Raw genomic sequence first — 26,540 nt, 5'->3', positions numbered from 1 at the left:
ACAGACTGTATGTACTGGTCTTTGAACTAAGTAATAATAATTTGATTATACATTCACCCTGTTTGCCTCCTAACTGCCAAGAACTGTCTTAGGCTCTTGGAAAAATGACAAATAAGACCCAGCTTCTTAGCAGTGAGAGAAGGTTTAAACAAAGGACACACAGGAGCAGGTTGCTTTTCATTTTAAAAAGATCCCTTTTGGTAGTGGGACATTGAATTGGAGGGATTTAAGGTATTACAGAACCAGGGAGACTAGACAGGAGTCTACAGCAAAAGATCAGGCAAAAACTTGATGAGGGCATTAGAATAAAGAAGTGGCAGAAAGAATTATCAAATCAAGTATGCCAGTCTTCATAATTCCTGGTCCCATGAAAGCAACTTGTACGTAACGTTTTACCTAATACAAGAGTTCTGACAACATTACACTGTTAGGCTTTTTTTTAAGATAACAATAAAACTGACTTACATTCTGGGAGCATAGACCGACAGGTAAGTCTGTCATTCCATCCTATATCTCCAGCTTTTATGCATTGAACAATGATCTCTCAATTAGTGGGTACTTGTGGGATGAAAGAATTGGGGGCGGGAAGGGAGGAGGAAGGGCAGAGAAGCAAGATTGGCCACAGGCAGTTCAGTGTAAAGTGGCCACTCACCATGTCCAGAAATCAGTTCCCCTGTCAAATACCTGCTTCAGAACTTTGGGAGGGAGATAGAGGTGCAGTGTGCATTTCATTTCTTTCAAGAATCTAGTAAACTAGACTAGCTTTTGAGTAAATCACCTGGAAAAGAAGGCAGATGCAAACCACCTAGCTAAGGGATATTGCAGTCCAAAGGAAATGCACTTTCCTTTTATCCCAGCCAATGTGGAAATCCGAAACCACTGATTATCCAATTCCTTACGATCGAGTGAGTGAGCACTTAATAACAAACACCTCTGGAAGGAAAAGCACCCGCTATGTTCTGGAGAAGCAGCAACGTGTCCGCGCGGCGCTGGGTCCCCGCCACACAGCACCAGTAGACAACGCTGTGCGCTGACCCAGCCGGACACAACCTAGTGGCGGTACGGGCCCCCAAGCGTCTTCCTGCCGCCCAGGTCGGGCGTGGGGGGAAACTGTAGGGGGGCGTTCCCTTTAGACACTTAGGTCTGTGGGGCTGGACGCCGCGACCACCAGGGCCCCGCTAGGCGGCGGCAGGAGCCACAGGGTCACCGCCCTTTGCACAACCCGAGTCCGGACCTTCCCAGCGCCAGTCTCGTGACTCATGGGCGCAGCAGACCCGGCCCTCCGGGCGAGCTCAGCGGCGCCCGAACCCGGGAAAACTGCCCAGGAGAGCGGGAGAGGTGAGATCCCGGACCCACGGCCCCGCGGAGCCTGGGGTTGCGCTGGGGGCACTTACTGGGCTGAGAAGGCCACCTCAGTCCCAGGAGACCCGGGAGCAGCTCAAGTTAGTCCCCGCCCACGACCTTGCAGGGGACCTGCTCAGCCCCAGCGGATAGGGTCGGTGCTCCCAGCCATGCACACACCTGAGGAAGGGGGCGGGGCGCCCAAGCGTGCCCGCCGCCCCACGGGCTCGGCCCTCTCTCAGGAACCCGACATGTGTGTGGGGGGGTCCTTACCTCGGGGAGACCCTGGCTCTCCGGCCCCTTTGGCAACCCCATGATCCGGTTGGATTGACGTGCGGCGGCAGCGAACTCCCCGGAGCGCCGGGAGGAAGCTGCCCGGGCTGCGAAGCTGCTACCGGGGTGGAGTGCAAAGAGGCAACTTCCTCCGCGGTCGCCGCCGCCGCAGCCTCCGCCACCCGTCCGGGGCGCCACCGACCCGCGGAGCATGCGCGCTGGGGCGGGAACGCGGCGCCACTGCGCCTGCGCAAGGGCTGCCAGGGCTGAGTTGGTTGGTACTGGCTGGGGCCGTGGAACTGCAGTCCCGCCGCGCATTGGGGGCTGGCATTGTGCGTGAGCTTCACGCCGGAGCTCTGCATTTTCCTCCGAGGGGCTTTATAAAAGACTATTTCCGTATCTTGGGGAAATTTTGTATTCTGGGTCTCCTCTTTGCTTCTCACGGGCTTCAGATGTCCCAAGTGGGTTCAGTCCCAGTGGGTGCAGAAGCGAGCCGGACTTCGGAAGCCTCCTCGCTCCCGGGTCAGATTCCGAGCACTGATGAGTTTGGGGATTCCAGAGCTGGGCCCAGTTCTGCCTCGGAATCGAGGTGTCCCCTGATTAACGCTCACTTGGGAAAACTCAATACACCGACCAGGGAAGCGAGCCCGAGAAAAAGGATTCTTCACGCCTTCTGCCTCCCTCCTGGCTGAGGCAGTGCACCTTGTTCCCCCAGGAAAACTTTCCTGAGATGATGTTCATCTACCCATCCCCAACATCCCCATTCTGATCTTAAGGAGAGATCTTCTCTGCGAATGAGAGGCCAGTGTTGAGGTCATTTTAGCTGCCACCGCACTTAACACGATGAACCCTTTGTCTGTCCCAGACGATGGCAGCTATAAAAAAGAGTTGTTTCCCAGGCCACAAGCCACCGCACCCGTTCCATAATGGCTTCTCCAGCATTTTTTTTTTTTTAAGTGATGAAGAAAGAAATTACAGGAAAACTTTTGCTGTAGAAGAGATCCTTCCCTCTCTCTTGTGTATGTTTGGGGACGGGCAGGAGTGTGAGGCCATGAGCTCCCTGAGATCAAAGAGGTTGTGTGTGTGTGTGGGGGGGGCATCCTCTCTGCATCCCTAGCATCTTAAAAAGTGGGTATTCAGTAAATGTTTGTCCTTGAAGAATTCTTCATGACTTTTGTATTCCTGGAGTTTATTTCTGGAACCACAATACACAAGTGGTTGGAAGAGCCTTATGAAAGTCCATTTCCTTCTTAAATGTAGGTAGCAAATATTGCTAACAAAACTGTGCCACTACCCCCAGTCTCCAATAATTGGAAACATTTGAATATGCAAATTAAGGTATTGAGATGGGAACTCTTAGATTAGTTTTATGTGTGTTACAAACTGATGAAGTATAAGTTGTGACATCTTGCTCTCAGCCAATGTGAAGCCAATAAGACTCCATTTCTAAGGTGTCCGCTCTATTAACTCCCCAAATGTGTTATTTTTGTAATCTTAAAATTGTCCTCCCACGAGAGGGTATGGATGAGGGGGGATGGAAGATGATAATGTGTAGCCACTGTTGGGTGACCAGACAGCTATTGATGCTTAGGGACAGGTAGCAAAATCTCACATAGCAGGCAAGCCTAAATAGCTGTATATAAAGTAGCCCAGGGAATAGGGCCTGGAGAATTATAGGACTCAGGTAGGCTACACAGGAGCCCCTCTTGTAAATGCCTTTGCAATGTTTTAAATAAACATGAGCATCTATCTCTCCCAGTAAGAGACTGTCCTATTTTAACTGTCTGTGTAGGGTGACAGTAGCAGAGTTGAGTTGACAACATGCTTTTCTTGTTTTAAAGATCCCAGCAAAACAGCCATGGCAGCAGTCAAAAATGCTTGAGCAGCCCATGTTTAAGAGAGGAAGACTGCACAGCCTGGGAGAAGACCTTGAAGAGACAATGTCAGAGAAGGAAGTTTGTGAGGACTCTCAGATAAATGCATCTCTCTCCTTCTCCCCTGGCTCAGGGTATCTGTACACACATTTTTGTCTCCCTAGTATGATATTTGGAGATTAGGGATCATTCTGCCCCTCCTCTGCACATCCAGTACAGAGGTATGTGATGTTCTTCTAAGTGCAAGATTCTTAGGAACCTCACAGATACTTTCTTGGCTAAAAGGGTGCCGTAGTAAACAGCTTCCTGTTAGGATCACCTTGGTCCTGGATGAGGTTTGCTATAAAGCTTCAATCATTCTCCTCCTATTTCTCCCAGCCCTTCCACTCTGGGCTCTTGCTGTGACTAAGAAGAGGAATTGTGAAGTCTTGAAGCAGGAAGCGACACTAGAAGGCACCTAATGCAACTATGGGCATTAAGAAAAGTAGAGTGACGTGGTTTAGGTCACATATCATGTTAGTGGCAGTGCTGGGAGCAGAGCCCCAAATTTCTTATTTACAGTGTCCTTTTTATTCATCCATCATCCATCCATCCATTTCATCTATCCATCCATCCATCCAACAAATATTCTGAGCTCCTTCTGTGTCATTGGCTTTCAAACTTGGCTGCATGTTGGAATCACCCGGGGAGTTTTACAAGCTACCAATGCCTGACTGAGTTCCACCCCCAGAAATTCTGATTTAATTAGTTTGGGGGAAAACAAAAATATTGATTTTTCCTTGGAGTATATTATTTTATACATAAAACAATATATATTGTTTATATATAGACCAATCCAGGGATATGTACCCTGGGCAACACAGGAATTAACAGTGACCTCATTGTGTTTCTTTATAAATCACCGTGGCACACAAAATTTAAGATCCATAAACAAACTAAGAATTCTTAAGTTAAATACATTCTTCCTGAAAATTCTTACTTGTATGCCAACATATGTTCAAACGGTAGAATTTTATAGCACAGCATCCTATATTTAGCATGTCACATTTCTATGGTAAAAAATGGAGGCACAGGTGTAAGCAAACATATACCCCCCTCTGCTTCTGGACACAACCCAGCATACACACACACACACACACACACACACACACACACACGCATTTGAATGGGTTCTTCCAGTACATTTTCCCAGACAAATGGTAGTTTTGTTAAAGAATTCCAACAATTTCCATAATTTTCACAACCACACTTTATTAGCTACGTTAGAAAGGATTTGACAAAGTCCCAACTACACAGCAATGAATAAACATGCTTGAGAATATCTGCTATATTCTGTATTTCCCATAGAAAAGGGTATCTAAAATTTTATTGGTAAAGTGATTTAATAATTAAACAGTTCTTATTGGTGGGGGGAGTGAAGTTTTAAAAAGTCACAGGTGCTCCCAGTGGTCGCCCAGTTTGAGAACCACTCTTCTTTGTGCCAGAGAAAAGTTCCTGGTGCTGGAGATACTGCGATCAGCACACCAGACAAGATCATTACTGACAGAAATGAAACGTGTGAAGTAAAAGGTAATATGGAGTAGAAATAAATGTTCTTCAGGAAAACAAACCGAGCCAATATAATGTGATAGGGAACAGCAGGTGTCAGAGGCTCTTTTAGATGAAGGGCTCTCGGGTGCCATTTGGGGGGAAACGTAAATCCCAAGAAGATGCCGTGGGAAGATCTCAGGGAAGAGCACTCCAGAGCATCTGGGGTGCTCTGCACAGCTTTCCTCTGCCTTTCCAGACCTCCCCCCCCCCCCCCCCCCGACCTCCCTCACCTTGCTTGCTGCCAGAAAGGGCTTCTGCGGCTGGACTGCAGTGTGAGTGCCTAGGGTATGAGGGTGTGCGGTGTGGACCCCGGCGGGGGAATCTGCGTTGTGGGGCCTGGAGAGTACAGTCTCGATAGTGATTTGGCAAACGTATCAGAACTTAAAAAAATATCCTTGGATATGATAATTCCACTTTTAGCACTTCAGATCTTCATCACAATGTTATTTATGAGAGAAAAACCTGGAAACCATGTAAATCGCCCACAAAAAGGAAATGCTTAAGTACGTTATAGTATGTCCATTTGGTACAATACTATGTGGCCAGTAAAAATACTCACTGCAGCAGACCATTAAAGAAAAGGATGAGAGACAAGGCTACCCAAATATTAGCAATGTCTGTCTATCAAGAAAATCATTAAAACATTTAAAAAGCAAACTGGAAAAAAATTATTCATTACCTGTGACAAGAGTTATTACAGATGAGGAAGAAAATTTTAATAGAAATATGAGCAAAAGACTTGACTAGAGAATTCCTAAGATAAATTATCACTAAATATAAAAAAAATAGATATTCTCAGCCTCATATTTAAAAGCTAAAATTAGATACCTTTTTTTGCATTGAAGTTGTAAAGTTTTAAGAACATTAAACTAATGCCACAGCACTCCCTGGTCACTGAGTAAGTTTTTACAAGAGTTCTGAAGGGTAATATGGCAAAGTTAATTTTTCAGCAAATATCTATTGAGTGCCCACTGTACCAGGCACTGAGAAGGGTTCTCATTGCGGGTGGGGGGAGTGATTCAGCCCCTGAGGAGCATTTGGAGTTTTCACAGTGACTGAGAGGTATGACCAACATTTAGTGCCCTGCTATTATGAATGTCAACTATCCTGCGTTGACTGAGTCACGAGAATTGCTTTGGCCAGAGGAATGTGGGAAGATTGGGAGATTGTGCCAGTTCTGGACGGAGGTGTTAAGAACGTGTCCTTTTCTTTTTTTTTCACTCTCTTATGCTCCTTCCATCCATCACAAGAACACACCCAAGGGCCTCCCTTGGGCCCTTGAATGAGAATCAGACGTGAGAGAAAAAGCAGCAGATGGAAGATCCGAACCTAACCAAACCCAGCTGAGCCAGACCTACAAGTGGGATATTAGTGTTTGTTGTGAGCACTAAGATTGTGAGGTTGTCTGCGAAGCATTGACATCATGGCATAACCTGACTAATATACCACACAGGAAAGAATTGTCTCTCCAAATACCTGAAGCACCCCCAATCCTCTGCCCAAAAATCACTGGATAAAGAAAAGGAACAAAATGGAGATGTGGCACGCATGTGCACAATCAACAAATAATCACATCAACAACTGTATGATTGTGTGTTGAAATAGTGCCATTAATGGCAAGGTGAAAGGTTGTATGAGAAAGAAGAGAGGAAGAATGATTTTGAGTGGGAAGTCAGTGAGAGTTCTCCAAGGACATAACATTTAAGATCTGGGGTTGAGTAAGCAGGAGACAAAGCGTAGGGAGAAGCGGTTCAGGCTGAGGGACCTGTGTAGGCAGAGCAAGAGGAGCTGGGTGGGCCTGGGGACTGGAGGGCAGTGGGGCGGGCGGGCGCAGGCAAGACCTTGGAGACCACCAGAAGAGATTTGGATTTCATCTAAGCGCAGTGAGAGCGAACAGACAGCTTAAAGAAAAATTATTTGGTAAGCATGTTAGTCCTGTTACTGGAGTCAGTTCAGCCCCTTGGTCTGTAGAAATGGACTTTGAGGTTCAAATGTCTGCAGTGACAAGATAGCTCATGTAAAACTCCTACTGCCACTCATGTGATGGGAACTTTGTAAATAGCAAAACCAGAATCCAGGCCTTACATTGTCTGGAAACAGAAGGAAAGGAAACAATGGCTCAGGAAATGCATTTCAAAATAACCTACATTTATATAACATTATTCTAGGATTTACAGTTTCAGCAAGTGTCCACATGAAACTAAGTGAGAGAAAATCCAAAAATTACTGTGAAAGAGACACTGAAAAAATGATATTTTTCTTGATCAATAGTAGAGACTTCTTGGGGCCGACCTGGTGCTCAGGTGGTTGGAGGGCCATGCTCCTAATGCTAAGGTTGCTGGTTCAATTCCCACATAGGCCAGTGAGCTGCGCCTTCTACAGCTAAGATTGTGAACGAAAGCTCTCCCTGGAGCTGGGCTGCCGTGAACAGCCAGCTGTTGGCATGAGCTGCTGCAGGCTGCTGTGTGCTGCCGTGAGGGGCCAGAAGCCACCGTGAGCGGCTGGCAGCCATCATGAGCAGCCGGCTGCCAGCAAGAGCTACCGACCAACAACTGGCGACTGACTGCCTCAGCCCAGGGGAGCTCAAGGCTCATAATACCAGTGTGGGCCAGGAAGCTGTGTCCTACACAACTAGACTGAGAAACAACGGCTTGAACTGGAGTAGGGGGGGAGGCGGGAGAAAGGAGGGAAAAATAGGAGAGACTTCTTAAATAAAGACACATTGTACCCCTATTATCTTGAAATCAAATAAGATGACAATAATTTACTAATAAAGTTCGCACACATATTGCAGATTTCTAAAATGTTATCCTAAGACCCTTCACATTTCTTGGTCACATTTCTTGGTAAAGAGAAAAATAACTATCGTGTTTCTGGATTATTTTATGGGACATGTTAACAACAACAAAAATACTCTAATTACCAAAAATACTCTAATTACTCTAGCTACAAAAGAATAACATGGAAGTCATTAATTTAAAAGATTAACATCTAAATAATCTAAAATTATAAAACATCATAAAAATTATAATACTAAGAGCTTCTATTTGAACCATTGTATCATCCCTTAAGAACGTTAAAAGTAAGAGAAAAATAAATCATTAGTAGAGAGAAAAAAATCATCTTGCTGCGGTTCAGGATCTTCAGAAGTAGATTCATTACAATGTGGAATCAACTTGGAAGATGACTCACTTCTGTTTTCAGGTTGTATGGGCAGAGGACTGAATGCAGTGCTTGGTGTAGCAACATGTTGCCAGTGGAGGACGTGATGGGCCAGCAAAAACCTCAGTTGAGAGAACTGCTGGGAGGTTATTCCTCATTTTCCAGAATGGAAGGACAGATGGTCTCTTCTCAAGAAGTGCACATGTGGAAAAGGAGGTGTGCATGAGACTTCGCAGGGCAAGCATTGTTTGAGGGAGAAAAATACTAAATAGGACCTAAATATTCATCAAAAAATAAATATAAAATTTCTGATATCTTCATACAGTGGATTAGTACACAGTGATGAATGTGAACAATAGTTACATGTTTAAATATGGATAAATATGAAAAACATAAAGTTGAATTTTTATTTTACTTACACTGTGACATTTATTTTATTTATGTTTGAATGAATTTTTTTACACTTTATTTATTTTGACATTCAATATTATTTTATATTGATTTCAGGTGTACAGCATAGTGGTTAGACATTTATATCATTTAAGAAGTGATCCCCCTGACTAGTCTAGTACCCACCTGGCATTACACATAGTTATTACCATATTGTTGACTATATTTCCTGTGATTTACTTTACATCCCCATGACTATTTTGTAACTACCAATTTGTACTTCTGAATCCACCTTTTTCATCCTGTTCCCCAACCACCTCCAATCTATCACCCTAATAATTCTAGTACCCATGTGACACCATACATAGTATTACAATATTATTGACTATATTCCTTATGCTATACCCTACATCCCCATAACTACTGTGAAACAACCAATTTATACTTCTTAATTCCTTCCCCTTTTCTACTCACTTTCAACCCCGCTCCCATCTGGCAATCATCAAAATCTTCTCTATATCTATGAATTTATTTCTGTTTATTTGTTTATTTTATTCTTTAGATTCCACATATAAGTGAAATCACATTGTATCTGTCTTTCTTTGTCTGACATACTCCACTCAGCACAATACCTGCCAAGTCCATCCATGCCATCACAAATGGCAAGAACCCATTCCCTTTCATGGCCCAGCAATATTCCATTGTATCTATGTACCACCTCTTCTTTATCCACTCTTCCATCGATGGAACCCACGCTGCCTCCAGATCTTGGCCATTGTAAACAATGCTGCAATGAACATATGGATACACGCATACCCTCAAAGTAGCATTTTGGGTTCCCCTCAAAGTAGCATTTTGGGTTTCTTGGGATAAATACCCAGAAGTGGGATTACTGGGTCCTTCTTCATCTCTTCTTATAGCCTTTGTTTTAAAGTCTGTTTTGTCTGGCATAAGGATTGTTAACCCCAACTTTTTTTTTAATGTTCCCATTTTCATGAAATAGCTTTTTCCCCTTCCTTTACTTTCAGTCTGTGTGTGCCTTTTAATCTGAAGTGAGTCTCTTATAGGCAGCATATGTAGGGTCTTGTTTTCTTATCCATCAGCCACCTTATCTTTTGATTGGAGCATTTAATCCATTTGCATTTAAAGTAATTGTTGCTAGATAGTAGTTATTGCCATTTTATTATTCATATTTTTTATCTTTCTTCTCCCCCTCCCCCCTGCTCCTCCTCCACTTCCTCCTCCTCCTCCTTCTCCTTCTCTTTCTCTTCCTCCTTCTTCTTCTTGAAGTCCCTCTGAGATTCCTTGTAATACTGGTTTGGTGATGATGAACTCCTTTAGCCTTTCGTCTGGGAAGCTCTTTATCTGTCCTTCAATTCCAAATGACAGCTTTGGTGGTTAGAGTAATCTTGGTTGTAGGTCCTTGCTTTTCATCACATTGAATATTTCCTGCCAATCCCTTCTGGCCTACAAAGTTTCTGTCGAGAAATCAGCTAACAGTCTTATGGGAGCTCTCTTGTAGGTAAATAACTACTTTTTTCTTGCTGCTTTTAAGATTGTTTGTCTTTAACCTTTGACATTTTAATTATGATATGTTCTGGTTTGGGCCTCTTTGGGTTCATCTTGTTTGGGACTTTCTGCACTTCCTGGACTTGTATATGTATTTCCTTCACCAGGTTAGGGAAGTTTTCAGTCATTATATCTTCAAATAGGTTTTCAATTTGTTGCTCTCTCTCTTCTTCTGGTACCCCTATGATGCGAATGTTGGTGTACTTGATATTGTCCCAGAGGCTCCTTAAACAATCCTAATTTTTTTGGTTTCTATTTTCTTTTTTTGCTGTTCTGATTAGGTGTTCTCTGCTACCTCATGTTCTAAATCACTGATTCAGTCCTCTGCTTTATCTAATCTACTGTTGATTCCCTCTAATGTATTCTTAATTTCAGTTATTGTATTCTTTACATCTGACTGGTTCTTTTTTATGTTTTCTGTCTCCATTTTTATGTTTCCTATCTCTTTGTTGAAGTTCTCCATGAGATCACTGAGCTTCCTTATAACCAGTGTTTAGAACTCTGCATCTGGTAAATTGCTTGTCTCCATTTTGTTTAGTTCTTTTTCTGAAGCTTTGTTCTATTCTTTTATTTGGGATATGTTTCTTCATCTCCCCATTTTGGCTGCCTCCCTATGTTTGTTTTTATGTATTAGGTAGGGCTGCTATGTCTCTGGTCTTAGTAGAGAGGCCTTATGTAATAGGTGGCATGTGGGAATCAGTGGTACAGTCTCTCTGGTCACCAGAGCTGGGTGCTCCCTTGTGTGGGTTGTGTGTGCCCTCCTGTTAGAATTGAGCCTTGGTTGCTGTTTGTACTTCAATGGGTATTGACCCTCAGGATGATTGATTGTGGGGACTGGCCGTGACTACAGTGGAGGAGCTGTGGTGCAGGGGCTGACCCTACAGAGTAGGGTTCGCTTAAGTGAGGCTCTGGTGTCTGCCCAGTCTGCTCTTTGGGTGTGTCATCCTTGGAAGTGGCTGGGTGGTGCTCTGGCTTGGTTCGACGCTGGTCACCAGGTGTGCCAGGCCTGGGGCTTTCTGAGAGGAGACCTGCTGCAGGCCACGTTTAGCTGCAGCCTGTGCCCTGCTTGGGGCCACCTGGTATGAGCCATAAAGCAATCTGCAAATGGCTTCGCCTGCACTGGGCTTGGAGGTATCTTGAGAAGCCAATTCAGTTTCTCCCCATATGTCCCTGGCACCTTTCAAGCTGTTGCCCCAGCTCTGGAGCTCAGAGTGAGTGAGTCCATCAGCAAGTAAATCCATGCACAGGCCCTTTAAGAGGAGTGCCTAGGATTGCAGCCACTCTCCGGCTCACTCAGCCACAATCTCTGCTGGTTTTCATAGCCAGAAATTATGGGGACTTCTCAGCCCTGGAACCCTGGGCTGAGAAGCCTAGTGTGGGACTGGGACCCCTTTCTCCTCCTGGGAGGACATCCACAGCCAAAATATCCCTCCTGATTTTTAATGGTCTCATGCAGGTGTAGGACTAGCCCATTCCGTATCTCTGCCCCTCTTACTAGTCTCGTGATAGCTTCCTCTGTATGTCCGTAGTTGTAGGGCTTTGGTGCAGCTACACTTCAGGCGATTCTCAATGATGGTTGTTCTGTAGTTTAGTTGTAATTGATGTGGTCCTGAGAGGAGGTGAGCACAGCATTTACCTACTCTGCCATTTTGACTGGAAATCTAAAGTTGAATTTTTAAGAAAAGCAACATTCATAATGATTTACTAAGTTTACATTCAAAATCATATTTAATGCTTATTAATACATAAATGTGTAGTAAAAGTATGAAAGCATGCATGGGAATTATGCTCATGATTGTGGTTTTCTTTGGGGAGGGAGCAGGAAGGAGGACTTGAGAGCATAAACTCTATCTGTAATGAAATAAATTCTTGGGAAAGAAAATCTAATACAATTCTGATGTAATGTCAATATTTGATAGGGTGGTGATAAATAGATAAGTAATTATAATACTTTTATTTCCTGCATATTTTAATTATTTTATAATAAAAATATGTTGAAAATGAAATAAAGAAAAATAACTACTGAAGTGAATTAGAGGCAAGAAAGAAGGGACAGAAGATATAGACTCTTCTTTGAAAGAAAGAAGATGGTTAGGACAGAATGATTAATGGAGAGTTTGTTTCTTTGGCTTTGTCTTTTTTTTTGTTTTTGTTTTGTTTTTCTAAGATGGTAAAGACTTAAGTATCTTTTATTAAATTACAGGGAAGAAACCAGTTGAAGGGCAAAAACAAGGTTGAAAACACAGACTTGAACCTTAGAGCATTAGCTCCTACAAATCTCCCTCAAAAAGCAAAACAAACCATGTTTTTCTCCCTAAAGGTTGTCAGCTTTTCAAGGAAGAACAAAGGCTGGGTGTGTACTGTTTGTCTGCATGCTCAGAGCCTGCCTCGAACAAGTACACCATGGGTGGATGGGTGAATGGATAGATGAATGGGTGAAGAGGGGTAAAATGTGGTAATATTAGCAAAATGTGTGCATCTGAGTGACCACAGGTGGTAGATGTGATGATCAATGATTATCCTTTTAGAGAAGTACAAATGGTAGCTACAGGTTATAATTTTTCTCTTAAGTAAGCTTATGTAAGTGGAATATGCTCAATATTTAAGTGGAAGTTATGACTATTCTGTCATCTATTGATTTCTCATTTTCAATATCAATGGTTCTACTTAGTCTTTCCTGGAAAAGGGAGCTCTTGGTACAAAAAAGGTACAGTTGCATTGACTTGTGGTTAAAAAAGGGACTAAACATGTGTGTCCATCTTGAAATCCAAATAAAATGATGGAAGAAGTATGATTCTACAAGGACAAAGAATGGAAGAAGAAACAAAAATGTTATTATAACCAGTTTATTACATTGGTTATACTTGATAAGATACAACCAGGAAGCCACCTGGTTTTATTCCATCTTCTTTAAAGTTGCTCTGTTAGATTTTCTTTCCCCCATACCTGGATGATATCTTGTGCAGATTCTAAGACTCTTCTAGGTACTTTCTCAGATTAGAATAGTGGCCTTTTCAGAAAAGTCCAGTCTAATCTAGTCTATAATCTTTCATCCAGTTCATACCTTCTCCCCCTTCCTAGATTGGATCTGACCTTGAATTTTTCAAAATGGAATTCGGGGTTCATGGTTTGTTTCTCTTTCTCTCTCACCTCATTTCTTACCGATTCACTAACTGGTGCTTCTGCCCTACCCCCAGTGTCATGCCCAAGGCAAACTGGAATTAGAAGAGAAGAGGAAAATTGTATTTGATTGGGCTGTTGGACCTAGCATTGATGCCTCTGTGTGGCAGGTACCCCAAAACTGACCCTTTCTGGTGGAGGTGCTTTTGAAGGATTTTTTTTTTTCCCTACTGTCTTGTGGGACTTTTGCACTTGCACTGTTTTCTCCATACTTCCCTGGAGGAAGCACCATGCAGGATGTCTCATGATGTTCCCTTAATTCTCCTTCCATCTACTTCTGATACAGGACCATTGAGCTAGTGCAGAACTCTTGGGTGGGATCCTTACAGGCTCACTCTGACTTTGCTGATTTCCCACTTAGTTCTTGGGAAGACTCATGAATCTCTCTCCAATCTAACCACGGAAGTTTAGACCATTCCCATTCTAGTCCCTTTTTGTTCTAAACAGGCATCTCCAAGAAACCTCAGCTGATTAGAAGATACCAATCTCTTTGCTTCTCCACACTTGGCCATAAAGCAGGCCCAGAGGCTTCTGCAGCTCTGCAGAATCTGGCTGGGGGATACAATGTTGGTTTCCACCCATCACAGTGAATCCTGGGGTCTTGAGTGTGTGTCACGAAGCCTCCCCTTGCTTGGCCCAAAGGGTGGAGAGAAGCATCCACTTTAAATGTTCACACTCTCACATGTAACACTTCAAAAAAAAAAAATGCAGACTCTGAAGAGTCTCTAGGCTTTTTAAAAAATTTAATTAATTAAAATATCTTTATATACTGGCTAAAGATGGGAAGTGATCTAAGGGCACAGGACTTGTCTTACTGTCTCGTAGTAAGTTCTGTCTGAATGGTCTCGTAGTAAGTCCTAGTTTGAATTGTCCTGCATTACATCCTGAGCTTTGAACTTTAGCCGGAAGTCCAAATTTGTTTCTAAAAACCTCACTTAACAGCCTTCTATACTATAATTACATAATTATAATTATAGATAATTATTAATTCTAATTCATAATAATTAGAATATTAAAAATGGAGTTTTATAAATTTAAAAAATGGTAGCTAAAATAAAAAATTCAATAGAATTGGAAAATAGAACCAAGGAAACGTCTAGAAGGTCAGACATCCAACGGAAGACAACACGGAAGGAGATTTTCAAAGAAATAATAAAGGAATGTTCAAATTGAAAAGACCCTTCAAATGCCATGCATAATAAATGGAAAAAATGATCCATCAAAACACATAATGACATTTTAGAGCACTAGAGACAAAGAGAAGATTCTAAGATTTTACAGAGAAAGACCAAGTCCCACAACAAAGAAATGAAAATCAGAATGGCATTTCTCCAGAGTAGTACCAGAATCTAGAAAATCAGTGCATTCAAAATTCTAGAGAAAAAGTATTTTTAACCTAGAATTCTCTGCTCTAGTAAGATTTTAATCAACCAGGAAGATAGAATAAAAATATATTTAAATATGCAAAATGTACATGCTAGTTGTCTATGTAACATCCATTCTTCCTTGCTTCCTTTCAAGCACAACCCGTTTGGCATAAAAATGTGCTCAGTTACATGCTATGTTTCCCAGCTTGCTGTGCAGATTACTGGTAGACATATGACCCACTTCTGAGAATAAAATGCACGAGTAAGAGGATGTTTTCTAGGAAATATCCTTCAAAATAGGTAAGACACAGCATACACATGGCTTGCCCTTTTCTGTTCTTGTCTTCCTGACGGGAAAAGTGACATGAAACTGGAGTTGTAGCAGCATTTTTTACTCCGTTTCTTTATACGTTCTTTTTGACCTATGCACATTATTCCTAAGTCCATAACTTCTCACTTTCTAGTTCTGTTAACTAACTATGAAACCTCCCGCTGCCCGAGGACAATAAGTTTCCCCTTTGATCAAAGCTGCTGATTTAATGTGTCTTATTGGTGTCTGTTATCCTAGTTCCCAGTGGAGTAGGTTTTGAATAAATGAACCAAAGAATGAAGAAACATCCTCCTCCGCTATGTCCTTCTAAGACACTCCCACCTTATTCTAAACGTTAGCGCTTAATTCAGACTTTATTTTCCTCACTGTCTTTTGCTCACAACCTCTGCAGCATCATCTCCCATAGATCTTTCCATCCTTTCATCTCAATGTGTCTTGACTTCGCAGGAGCTGAGCTAAATAATTCACAAGTTCTGTTCCTTCTTGCATCCTTCTTTTCCTCTCCCACAATGTTTTATTGCCTCTCACCAGAACACTTACAGTACCTTCCAGTTCTCCTTGATCCCATGGCAGTACTACCAGATTTATCATCCGAACAACGCACACTCCGTATTGAAAAACCAACTTATTAAAGATTGTCTGTGGACTTTAAATTTCTCCTTCACAATCTAGTCCCAACACATCATCCTCTCCTAACCTCTCACAGTCACCCTAGAGTTCTCACCTCTTCTCAAACCCAGCCGGGACTTTTCCACCTTCTTTGCAATTGTTTATACTATTCTCCTTGCCTGGAAATGTGCTTCCATTCCCTCCAGCCCACAGCCCTCCATCTCAGCCAATTGAAAATGTGCCCATTGTCCTAAGACCAGTTCCAATGCCACTCTGTTCAATGAAGCATTCCCCAATGGTTCAAGCAGAAATAATCCCTGGAGCCACTATGATTTCAAAAACACTTTGCTATTATGTCTATTGCAGCATTTACTAGGATAGCTAATGGTTACCTACCCATGTGCACTCTCTGAGGATGCTCCATTTCTGTAATACTCACAGACTTAGCACACAGCGCCTGGAATGTAGTACATACTAAAAAATTGTTAAGACGAACTGAATTGAGATTCAATGAGCTTTTCCTGACTGTGATTTAAGTCTAGTGACATGTGCAAATAGGCAAAGGCAATGCATATCTACTCCCTTAGGAACACTGCCTCATAATTATTTTAAAAGATTTCTATTTTATCAAAGAGCCTTAGAAACTGCTCCTTTTCAAAGTTCTACCAAAGTATTATTTTCCTAATTAATTATTGCGCAGGGATAACTATTGCATAAATCAATTCTCAACTTAGTTTGATCGTGATCACTAATGAAATAGATTGAAGATCTGTAGCCCGAAAGAGAATGTTTTCAGATGAATAATATATTTTATTTGTCAGCAGTCCTCAGGCTCAATTTATAGTGAAATTAACTGAAAGTGAATTGAAAATAATTGTCAGCTCATTGTCAGTCTGCATTTCCAAGGCCCTGAATAGATAGAATGACGAAAAGTAATTTCGTTTTTCTTCGTAATTGCTTCTGAATAATACCAGAGCTTTTGAAAGAGGGCATGAGGCTGTGCATTTTGAAAATTGCAAAGAAAATTCAAAGCTTGGGTTGAATACCAAAAATTCTCAGTACATCAGATGTAACAGAATTAACATTTCTAGGGTTCTTTGCAGTCTGTTCCACTAAAATTGTCTACAACAGATAACATGATTTCAGACTTGAGATATGAAAAACACTATTTTATGTGTCAACAGTGATAGTTAGGATGGGGATCTGAGTCCAATTAGTTTTATGGTAATTTCTGAAAGGCGTTAAAAAGCAATAAAGTTCCTTTCTTTTTTGAAATTAAATTTTTTTTTCCAATTACAGTTGACATTCAATATTTTATTAGTTTCAGGTGTACAGCATAGTAGTTAGACATTTATTTAACTTACAAGGTGATCCCAGATAAATCTACTACCCACTGGCACTATACATAGTTATTACAATATTATTGACAATATTCCCTATGCTGTACATTGTATCCCTGGGACTATTTTTAACTGCCAATTTGTATTTCTTACTCCCTTCATCTTTTTCACACAACCCCAAAACTCCCCTCCTATCTGGAAACCAGTTTATTTTCTGTATCTATGAGTCTGTTTCTGTTTGGTTTGTTTGTTAATTTTGTTATTTAGGTTCCATATATAAGTGAAATCATATGGTATTTTTCTTTCTCTGTCTGACTTATTTCACTTAGCATAATAACCTCTAGGTCCATCCATGTTGTTGCAAGTGGTAAAATTTCATTCTTTTTTATGGCTGAGTAATATTCCATTGTATATATGTACCACCTCTTCTTTATCCAATAATCTGTTGATGGGTATTTGGGTTGCTTCCATATCTTGGCTACTGGAAATAATGCTGCAATGAACAGGAGGTGCACATATCTTTTCGAATTGGTATTTTGGATTCCTTGGATAAATACCCAGAAGAGGAATTGCTCTGTGATCAGGTAGTCCTAGTTTTAATTGAGGAACCTCCATATTGTTTTCCATAGTGGCTGCACCAATTTGCAATCCCACCAACAGTGCACAAGGGCTCCCTTTTCTCCACATCCTCACCAACACTTGTTGTTTGTTGATTTATTGATGATACCCATTCTGACAGGTGTGATGCAACATCTCATTGTTTAAATTTGCATTTCTCTGTTGATTAGTGATGTTGAGCATTTTTTCATGTCTGTTGGCCATCTGTATGTCCTTTTAGGAGAAAGTCTATTCAGGTTCTCTGCCCATTTGTTAATTGGATTGTTTGTTTTTTTGGTGTTGAGTTGTATGAGTTCTATATAAATTTTGGCTATTAACCCCTTATCGATGTATCATTGGCAAATATCTTCTCCCATTCAGTAGGATGTCTTTGTTTTGTTGATGGTTTCCATTGCTATGCAAATACTTTTTAATTTGATGTAGTCCCGTTTGTTTATTTTGTTTTCTTTTGTTTCCCTTGCCCAAGTAGATATATCAGAAAAAAATTACTAAGAGCAATGTCAGAGAGAGTTTACTGCCTATGTTTTCTTCTAGGAGTTTTATGGTTTCAGGGCTTACATTTAAGTCTTTGATCCATTTTGAGTTTATTTTTGTGTATGGTGTAAGGAAGTGGTCTAGTTTTGGGGTTTTTTAATGTATCTGTCCAGTTTTCCCAACACAATTTATTGAATAGACTATCTTTACTCCATTCTATCTTCTTGCCTCCTTTATAGATTAATTGAAAATATAAGTGTGACTTTATTTCTGGGCTTTCTATTCTACTCCACTGATCTATGTGTCTATTTTTATGTCAGTACCATGCTATTTTGAGTACTATAGTCTTTAGTATAGTTTGATATTATGTAGCATGATACCTCCAACTTTGTTTTCTTTTTCAAGATGTTTTTGGCTACTCAGGGTCTTCTGTGTGGGTCCATATAAATTTTAGGACTATTTTTCTAGTTCTGTGAACAATGCCATTGGTATTTTGATAGAGATTGCACTGAACCTATAGATTGTTTGGGGGAGTATGGACATTTTAATGATGTTTATTCTTCTTATCCATGAGCATGGTGTACATTTCCATTTATTTGTGTCTTCTTCAACTTCTGTCTTCAATGTCTTATAATTTTCTGAGAACAGGTCTTTTACCTCTTGGTTAAATTTATTCCTAGGTATTTTATTTTATTTTTTGATGCAATTGTAATGGAATTGTTTTCTAATTTCTCTTCTTTTTTTTAAAAAAAAAAATTTGTGGGGGTATATTGCGGAACAGTGTGTTTTTCCAGGACCTATCAGCTCCAAGTCAAGTCGTTGTTTTAAATCTCGTTGTGGAAGGCACAGCTCCCTGGCCCATGTGGGAATCGAACCAGCGACCTTGGTGTTATGAGCACTGTGCTCTAACCATCTGAACCAACCAGCTGCCCTAATTTCTCTTTCTGATAGTTTGTTATTGGTGTCTAAAAATGCAACTGATTTCTGAATATTAACTTTGATGTACTCTGCTTCTTTATTAACTTTGATGTACTCTGTTCATTTATCAGTTCTAATGGTGTTTCGGAAATTTTTTGGGTTCTCTCTCTATAGTATCATGCCATCTGCAAATAATGACAGTTTTACTTCTTCCTTTCCCATTTAGATGTCTTTTATTTCTTTTGTGTCTGATTGCTGTGGCTAGGACTTCCAATACTACGTTGAATAAAAGTAGTAAAAATGGACATCCTTGTATTGTTTTTGATCTTAAGGAAAATGCTTTTAGCTGTCCCTGTTGAGTAGGACTTTAGCTGTGAGTTTGTCATATGGCCTTTATTATGTTGAGGTATGTTCCCTCTATTCCCACTTGGCTGAGAGTTTTTATCAAATGAAAGCTGGATTTTGTCATACTTTTTCTGCACCTACTAATATGACTATGTGATTTTTATCTTTTATTTTGTTTATGTGGTGCATGACATTAATTGATTTTTGGATGTTGAACCAACCTTGCATCCCAGGAATCAATTCCACTTGATCGTGGTATATGATTTTTTAAAATGTATCACTGAATTTGGTTTGCTAATATTTTGTTGAGAATTTTTGCATTTATGTTCATCAGGGATATTGGCCTATATTTTTCTTTTTCTGTGATGTGCTTATCTGATTTTGGAATCAGTGTAGTGGTGGCCTTGTAAAATGAGTTTGGGAGCCTTTCCTCCTTTTCAAGTTTTTGGAATAGTGTGAGAAGGATGGGTGTTAATTCTTCTTTGAATATTTGGTAAAATTTACTTGTGAAGCCATCTGGTCCAGGACTTCTGTTTTTTGGGAGTTTCTTGATCAGTGATTCCATTTCATTAATATTAGGTTGGTGCAAAAGTAATTGCGGTGTTTGCAATTTTTAACCTTTTAAACTGCAATTACTTTTGCACCAGCATATAGTTATCAGTGTGTTCAGACTTTCTGTTTCTTCTTGATTCAGTCTTGGAAGATTCTATGTCTCTAGGAATTTATCCATTTCTTCCAGTTTGTACAGTTCGTTAGCATATAATTGTTCACAGTGTTTTCTTATAATTCTTTGTATTTCTGTGGTGTCAGTTGTCACTTCTCTTTGATTTTAGGTTTTACTTTTTTGTTTCCTCTCATATTTTTCTTGATGAGTCTGGTTAAAAATTTATCACTTTTGTTTATCTTTTCAAAGAACCAGCTCTTGATTTCATTGACCTTTTGTGTTTCATTTTTAGACTCTATTTCATTTATTTCCAGTTTGATCTTTATTATTTCCTTCTTTTGACTCCCTTTGGGTTTTACTTGCTCTTTTTTGTTTCCAATTCCTTTCAGTGTAAGGTTGGATTGTTTATTTGAGATTTTTCTTGTTTCTTCAGGTAGGCCAGTATTGCTATGAATTTCCCTTTTAGGACTGTTTTGGCTGTGTCCCATAGATTTTTGGGTCATTGTGTTTTCATTTTCATTTGTCTCAAGGTATCTTTTGATTTTTTCCTTGATCTCTTTGTTAACCCATTCATTGGTTAGTAGCATGCTATTTAGCCTCAATGTGTTTATGTATTTTCCAGTTTTCTTCTTGTAATTGATTTCTAGTTTCATACAATTGTGGTCAGAAAAGATGCTTGATATAATTTCAGTCTTCTTAAACTTATGGAGACACTTTTTGTCACCTAACATGTAGTCTATCCTGGAAAATGTTCAATGTGTGCTTAAAAAGAATGTATATTCTGTTGCTTTGAGGTGAAATGTCCTAAAAAATATCAATTAAATCCATCTGGTCTAGTTTATCATTTAAGGCCTCCATTTCCTTGTTGATTTTCTGTCTAGATAATCGATCCATTGATGTCAAGGGGGTGTTAAATTCTACTACTATTACTGTATTACTTTCAATCTCTCTCTTTATGTCTGTGAATATTTGCTTTATATTTTTGGGTGTACCTGTGTTAGGTGCACAAATGTTTATAAGTGTTATATCCTTTTATTAGATTGATCCCTTTATCATTATGAAATGTCCTTCTTTGTGTCTTGTTATGAGGTTTATTTTGTGTGATGTAAGTATTGCTATGCCAGCTTTTTTCATTTGCATTTGCATGAAATATCTTTTTTCATCTCTTTAGTTTCAGTCTATGTGTATCTTTCGATCTGAAGTGGATCTCTGGTAGGTGGCATATGCATGGATCTTATCTTCTTATCCATTTAGCTACCCTATATCTTTTGATTAGAGCATTTAATCTATTTACATTTAAAATGATTAGAGATAGGTATGTAGTTATTGTCATTTTATTGTTTGCTAATTTTTTTGGTAGTTCTTCTCTGTTCCTTTGTATTCTCATGCTCTCTTCTCTTGTATATTGATGATTTTCTATAATCTTGTGTTTGGATTCCTTTCTTTTTATTTCTTGTACATCTCATAGATTTTTGATTTGTGGTTACCATATGCTTCATGTATAGCAAGCTATGTTTATAGCAGTCTATTTTAAGGTTGCTTAAGTTCAAACATATCCTAATATCACTACCATTTTTACTAACCCCTTCCACATTTATGTCTTTGTTTTACTTCTTCTCTGTGTCTGTTTATCCTTTAATTTTGTATCATAATTGCACATGCTCTTCCTACTTTTGCCTTTTAACCTTTGTACTAGCTTTAGTGTTGGTTGATCCACTACTTTTATTATGTTTGCCTTTGTTAGTGAGATTTTTTTCTTTGCCATATTTTCATATATATATGTATATATGTATATATATATACATATATACATACATATGTATGTATATATACATATATACGCATGTATACATGTACAATATGTATGCATACATATTATATTGCAAGAAATAATAAGATTATATATATACATACATACATATAATCTTATTATTTCTTGCAATACTGGTTTGGTGGCGATGGACTTAGTTAGCTTTTACTTGCTTGGGAAGCTCTTTATCCGTCCTTCAATTTTAAGTGATAGCTTTGCTGGGTACAGTAATCTTGGTTGTAGGTCCTTGCTTTTTATCTCTGAATATTTCATGCCAGTCCCTTTATGCCTGCAAAGTTTCAATTGAGAAATCAACTGACAGTCTTATGGGAGTGCCCTCTTAGGTAAGTAACTGCTTTTCTCTTGCTGCTTTTAAGATTGTCTCTTTGTCTTTACCCTTTGGCCGTTTAATTGTGCTGTGTTCTAGTTTGGGCCTTGTTGGGTTCATCTTGTTTGGGACTCTCTGCAGGCTTGTATGTCTATTTCCTTTGCCAGGTTAAGGAAGTTTTTAGTCATTATTTCTTCAAATAGGTTTTGAATCCCTTGAATTGATGTGACTGTTGTTACGTTTGATGTTTTCCCAGAGGTTTCTTAAACTATCCTCGTTTTTTAAAATTCTTTTTTTCCTTTTTGCTATTCTGATTTGGTGTTTTCCACTATCTTGTCTTCAAAAGCACTGATTTGATCCTCTGCTTCATCTGATCTACTATTAATTCCATCTGATGTATTCTTCTTTCAGTTGTTGTGTTTTTTTATTTCTGACTTTTTTTTTTATGGTTTCTATATCTTTGTGTAAGTTCTCACTGAGTTTATCTATTCTTCTCCTATATTCATTTAGCATCCTTATAACCAGTGTTTTGAACTCTGTATTTGGTAGATTGCTTGCCTCCATTTTGTTTAGTTCTTTTTCTGCAGTTTTGTCCCATTCTTTCATTTGGGACATGTTTCTTTGTCTCCCCATTTTGGCTGCCTCCCTGTGTTAGTTTCAATGTATTAGGTAGATCTGCTGCATCTCTCTGTCTCGGCAGGGTGGCTTTATGTAGTAGGTGTCTTGTGGGGCCTAGTGATGCAGACTCCCTGGTCACCTGAACTGGGTGCTCCAGGTGTGTCCCTTGTGTAGGTTATGTGTTCCCTTCTGTTGTAGTTGAGCCTTGATTGCTGTTGGCATGTCAGTGGGTGGGATTAACCTTCAGGGAGACTGGCTGTGAGGACTGCCGTGACAATAGTGGACAATCTGTTGTATGTGGGCTGATCCCCATAGAGCAGGATTTGCTTTATTGGTGCTTTGGTGCTTGCTGTGTCTACCCTTTCGATGGGTTATTTTTGGAGCTAATTGGGTGGTGTTCTGGTGTTGTCTCAAGTCAGTCACTGCATGTATTGGTCCTGGTGCCTCTTGGGAGGGGTTCCAGTACAGGCCAATGTCAAACACTGCCTATACCTGCCCCAGGGCCACCTGGGAGGTGCTACAAAGTGATCTGCAGACTTGCAGTACTGCCTGTACTGGACTTGGAGGCTCCTTGGAGAGGCTATGCTGCAAACTGAGGCCAGCTGCCACTGGTACTGGGCTTGGGACTGTTTAGCAAGAGGTAAGAGGCTCAGCAAGGCTAGTTGCTGCTTGTTGGGGTTTAGGGACCTTTGGGAGATTTTATGTAAGTCTGTAGCACTGGCTGAGGTCAGTGGTTTATATGGAACAGTCGTTGAAAGAGTTTTGGGCCTGGTATGTGATTTGTGTAGGGCGGGGTCTCAGGGAATCACCAGGATAGGGCAAGGAGTGTTAGCCAGGATAATGAAAACTTGATTTGAAACCTGCCTGAGCCTACACGCTGGGTGGTAGGGAGGGCTCACCAAAGGAAGAGTGTTGCCTGCCAACATTTCTGCTTGTGACTGCAGGCAGTGTGTGTTTGTGGAAGAACTCAACAAAGGAACAGTGGCACCTGCTAGCACTTCTGTCCCAGATATAGCTGTCCCTTCTGCCCTTGCCCTGAAGTCAGGCAATTCAGTTCCTCCCTATATGTCCCTGGAGAGTCTGTGCTCAGGCCCTTTAAGAGGATGCCTGGATCTATAGCAGCCACCATCTCCCCTGGATGGAATCCCTGCTGATTTTCACAACCAAATGTTGTGGTGACTTCTCTTCCTTGTACTGGTGCTCTGGGCTGGGGAGTCCAGTGTGGAACTGGGACTCCTTGATTCTCAGGGGGCACCTCCATAGCTGAGATTTCCCTTCTGATTCTTTACTGCCACACATTAGTGTGGGACCAGACCGTTTTACATATCAACCACTTCTATCAGTCTTGACCTGCCTTCTTTATATCCTTAGTTATAAAAGAGTTCTTCAGTTCAGCTAGTCTTCAGGTGGTTCTCAAAGTGGTTGTTCTATATTTTAGCAGTAATTTTGATGTGGTAATGGGAGGAGGCAAGCACAGCATTTACCTACTCTGCCATCGTGACTGGAAGTAGGAGTTCTGCAATAAAGATCCTTTCAAATGATACGGAGTTAGTGGAAGTTTTTAAGACAAATTACCAAAGAAGAGCATAATCTATAGCCAATGAAGATGAATGAACTTCCAGAGAACAAATGCTGAAGATGAGTAGAAAATGGTGAAGAAGGAAAACTTGATGAAAGACAAAAATAAAACAACAGGCTCAGCTTTCTGTCATTTATTTACAATTATTTTAAAAGCAAATTATGATGAAAGAAGTTATTGCTTGTCATATTGCTATAAATCGCTAACTACCATGTTTCCCTGAAAATAAGACCTAGCCAGACCATCAGCTCTAATGAGTCTTTTGGAGCAAAAATTAATATAAGACCTGGGTCTTATATAGTATAATATAATATAACATAACATAATATAATATAATATAATATAATATAATATAATATAATATAATATAATACCTGGAATATCATATCATATCATATCATATCATATCATATCATATCATATCATATCATATCATATCATATCATATCATATCATATATCATATCATACTGGGTCTTATATTAATTTTTGCTCCAAAAGACGGCTTAGCACTGATGGTCCGGCTAGGTCTTATTTTCGAGGAAACATGGTAGAAAAAATTCCATAAGCATCGTGCTGTCTGATTTCAGATCACCATTTCCCACAGTGTTTTTCATAGACTATTATCTTCGTGTGCTAATATTGTTCACCTCACAAAATGGCTCCATGGTTGAAATAAGTCTGGAGATGTTTCACATCATTTCCCCCTCTTAGAGAATCATAATGCACATTAACATGAGAAACACCTCAAGATGTCCTGCAATAGAAAAAACTGTAACTTTGACCAAATATCTCACGAAGGTAATTGACTACAAATACCAATTGATGCCTCATGGAGCACTGGTGGTCTTAAGGAAGCCTGTCTGCGCAGTGGTGCACTAGATGACCATGATGGCTGGTTACACAAAAGGGTCTTGGTCTGTACACTTAGATGTAGTCCATCCCCAGGGGTTATATGTGGGAGAGGAGGACATGCACAATCTGTGTGTATGTTAGAGACTGACACAGCAGCCATGCTGTCTGGTGCAGAATGGGCAGAGAAAGTGAGGAGAGAAGTCACGGTCTATGTTAAATGAGTGGATCCCCTAAATGCAAGTGAGAAAATAAAGTATTGCTGCAGAGAGACCCTCAGTTGTCAACTCAGCCCACAGAAAACGTACTTGAACTGAATATCCACTCTTTTGTAAGGAGTCTATGACGTGTCCCAGAGCTGAGTGCGGTGTCCTTAATGTGATCTATAGCTGGCTGCCTGCTCTGGCCCAATTCCCCCTTCTTATGCTTGTCTCACACTGCTCCCCTTCTTGCTCCTTGTGCCCCAACCTGTCTGACATTCTTTCAGATCTTCCAGAGGTCAGGGTGTTCTTGTCTCAGCACTTCCTGCAGGCTTGTCTCTGTGAACCCCTCTTTGCCCCTTCTGACTTCCTTGGGAAAGTTGTGCTCGACTCCCCGAGTCAGATCCGGTCCTCTGTGCAGCACTGTAATTTTCCTTGGTAGCACGTATTGTAGATGATTAATTGTGTGTGGCGATATTTGTTAACATTGTGTTGGGGGGTATAATGCACTTTCAGTAACGTACCTAATCTTGAAGAATATTTACATGTGTATAAATCCAAGGAACCACTACCCAGATCAAGCTATAGAGTATTTCCAACATCCCAGAAGGCTATGCCCTTTCCCCATAAATGATTCTCTTTTCTAACTTTTATCACCCAAGGCTAGTTTTCATGTTCTTGACCTACTTACAGATGCTTGCCATTTGTGGCTGTGGGGTGGACCTTGTTCTCAGACAGTCCCTCTCTACATGGTGACAAGTTTGCCACTGGATGCTCCATGATTTCATGGTCCCCAATGTGTCAAGATTCCAGAGGAAGAGGGTGTCTCTTTCCCCACAGCTGAAGTGAGGTCTTTGTGGAGCATGTGGCATTGCCTGGCCTGCCCAGGGGCCCTGGTGGAGGGGGTAGAAGTTTATCTCACCTGAATCACAGAGTCTGAACAGGATTGCTGTGACATAGGAAAGGAGAAGTGAGCTGCCACAGGACAGTTGGGCTGGGGAAGGGGTAGTGAGGGAAAGGAGGTCCTGCATTCCTTTTGACAATTTGATTGAGGAGGTCTGGATGCAGGACACGAGGGCTGTCATCTTGGCTCTTCAGGCTTCTTATCC

At 40.6% G+C, this 26,540-nt stretch overlaps 1 protein-coding gene and 1 long non-coding RNA gene across 3 annotated transcripts in view; one reads left to right on the top strand and one right to left on the bottom strand.

The window, feature by feature from the left end:
* The window catches only part of CCDC93 (CCC complex scaffolding subunit CCDC93), an 82,677-nt gene extending 80,852 nt beyond the window's left edge, over positions 1-1,825 (bottom strand). Inside the window, exon 1 of the mRNA XM_019748226.3 lies at positions 1,615-1,825. Coding sequence (XP_019603785.3) covers positions 1,615-1,656 — 42 coding nt within the window. The 5' untranslated portion in view covers positions 1,657-1,825. The remainder of the gene's footprint in view (positions 1-1,614) is intronic.
* Positions 1,826-3,505: 1,680 nt separating this feature from the next.
* On the top strand, positions 3,506-6,454 carry LOC109456149 (uncharacterized). 2 transcript variants are annotated; one of them, XR_012497376.1, is made up of 3 exons: positions 3,506-3,622; positions 4,973-5,057; positions 6,329-6,454. It is a non-coding gene; the product is annotated as an uncharacterized LOC109456149 (long non-coding RNA). The 2 variants fall into 2 exon arrangements; XR_002138817.2 differs by lacking the exon at positions 3,506-3,622 and adding an exon at positions 3,903-4,003.
* Positions 6,455-26,540: the final 20,086 nt, after the last annotated feature.

The sequence above is a fragment of the Rhinolophus sinicus genome, chromosome 17, assembly GCF_057876585.1.
Source record: "Rhinolophus sinicus isolate RSI-liver-muscle chromosome 17, RSI-T2T, whole genome shotgun sequence".
In the NCBI taxonomy this organism is placed as follows: domain Eukaryota; kingdom Metazoa; phylum Chordata; class Mammalia; order Chiroptera; family Rhinolophidae; genus Rhinolophus; species Rhinolophus sinicus.
This window is presented reverse-complemented; position numbering and strand designations above follow the sequence as displayed.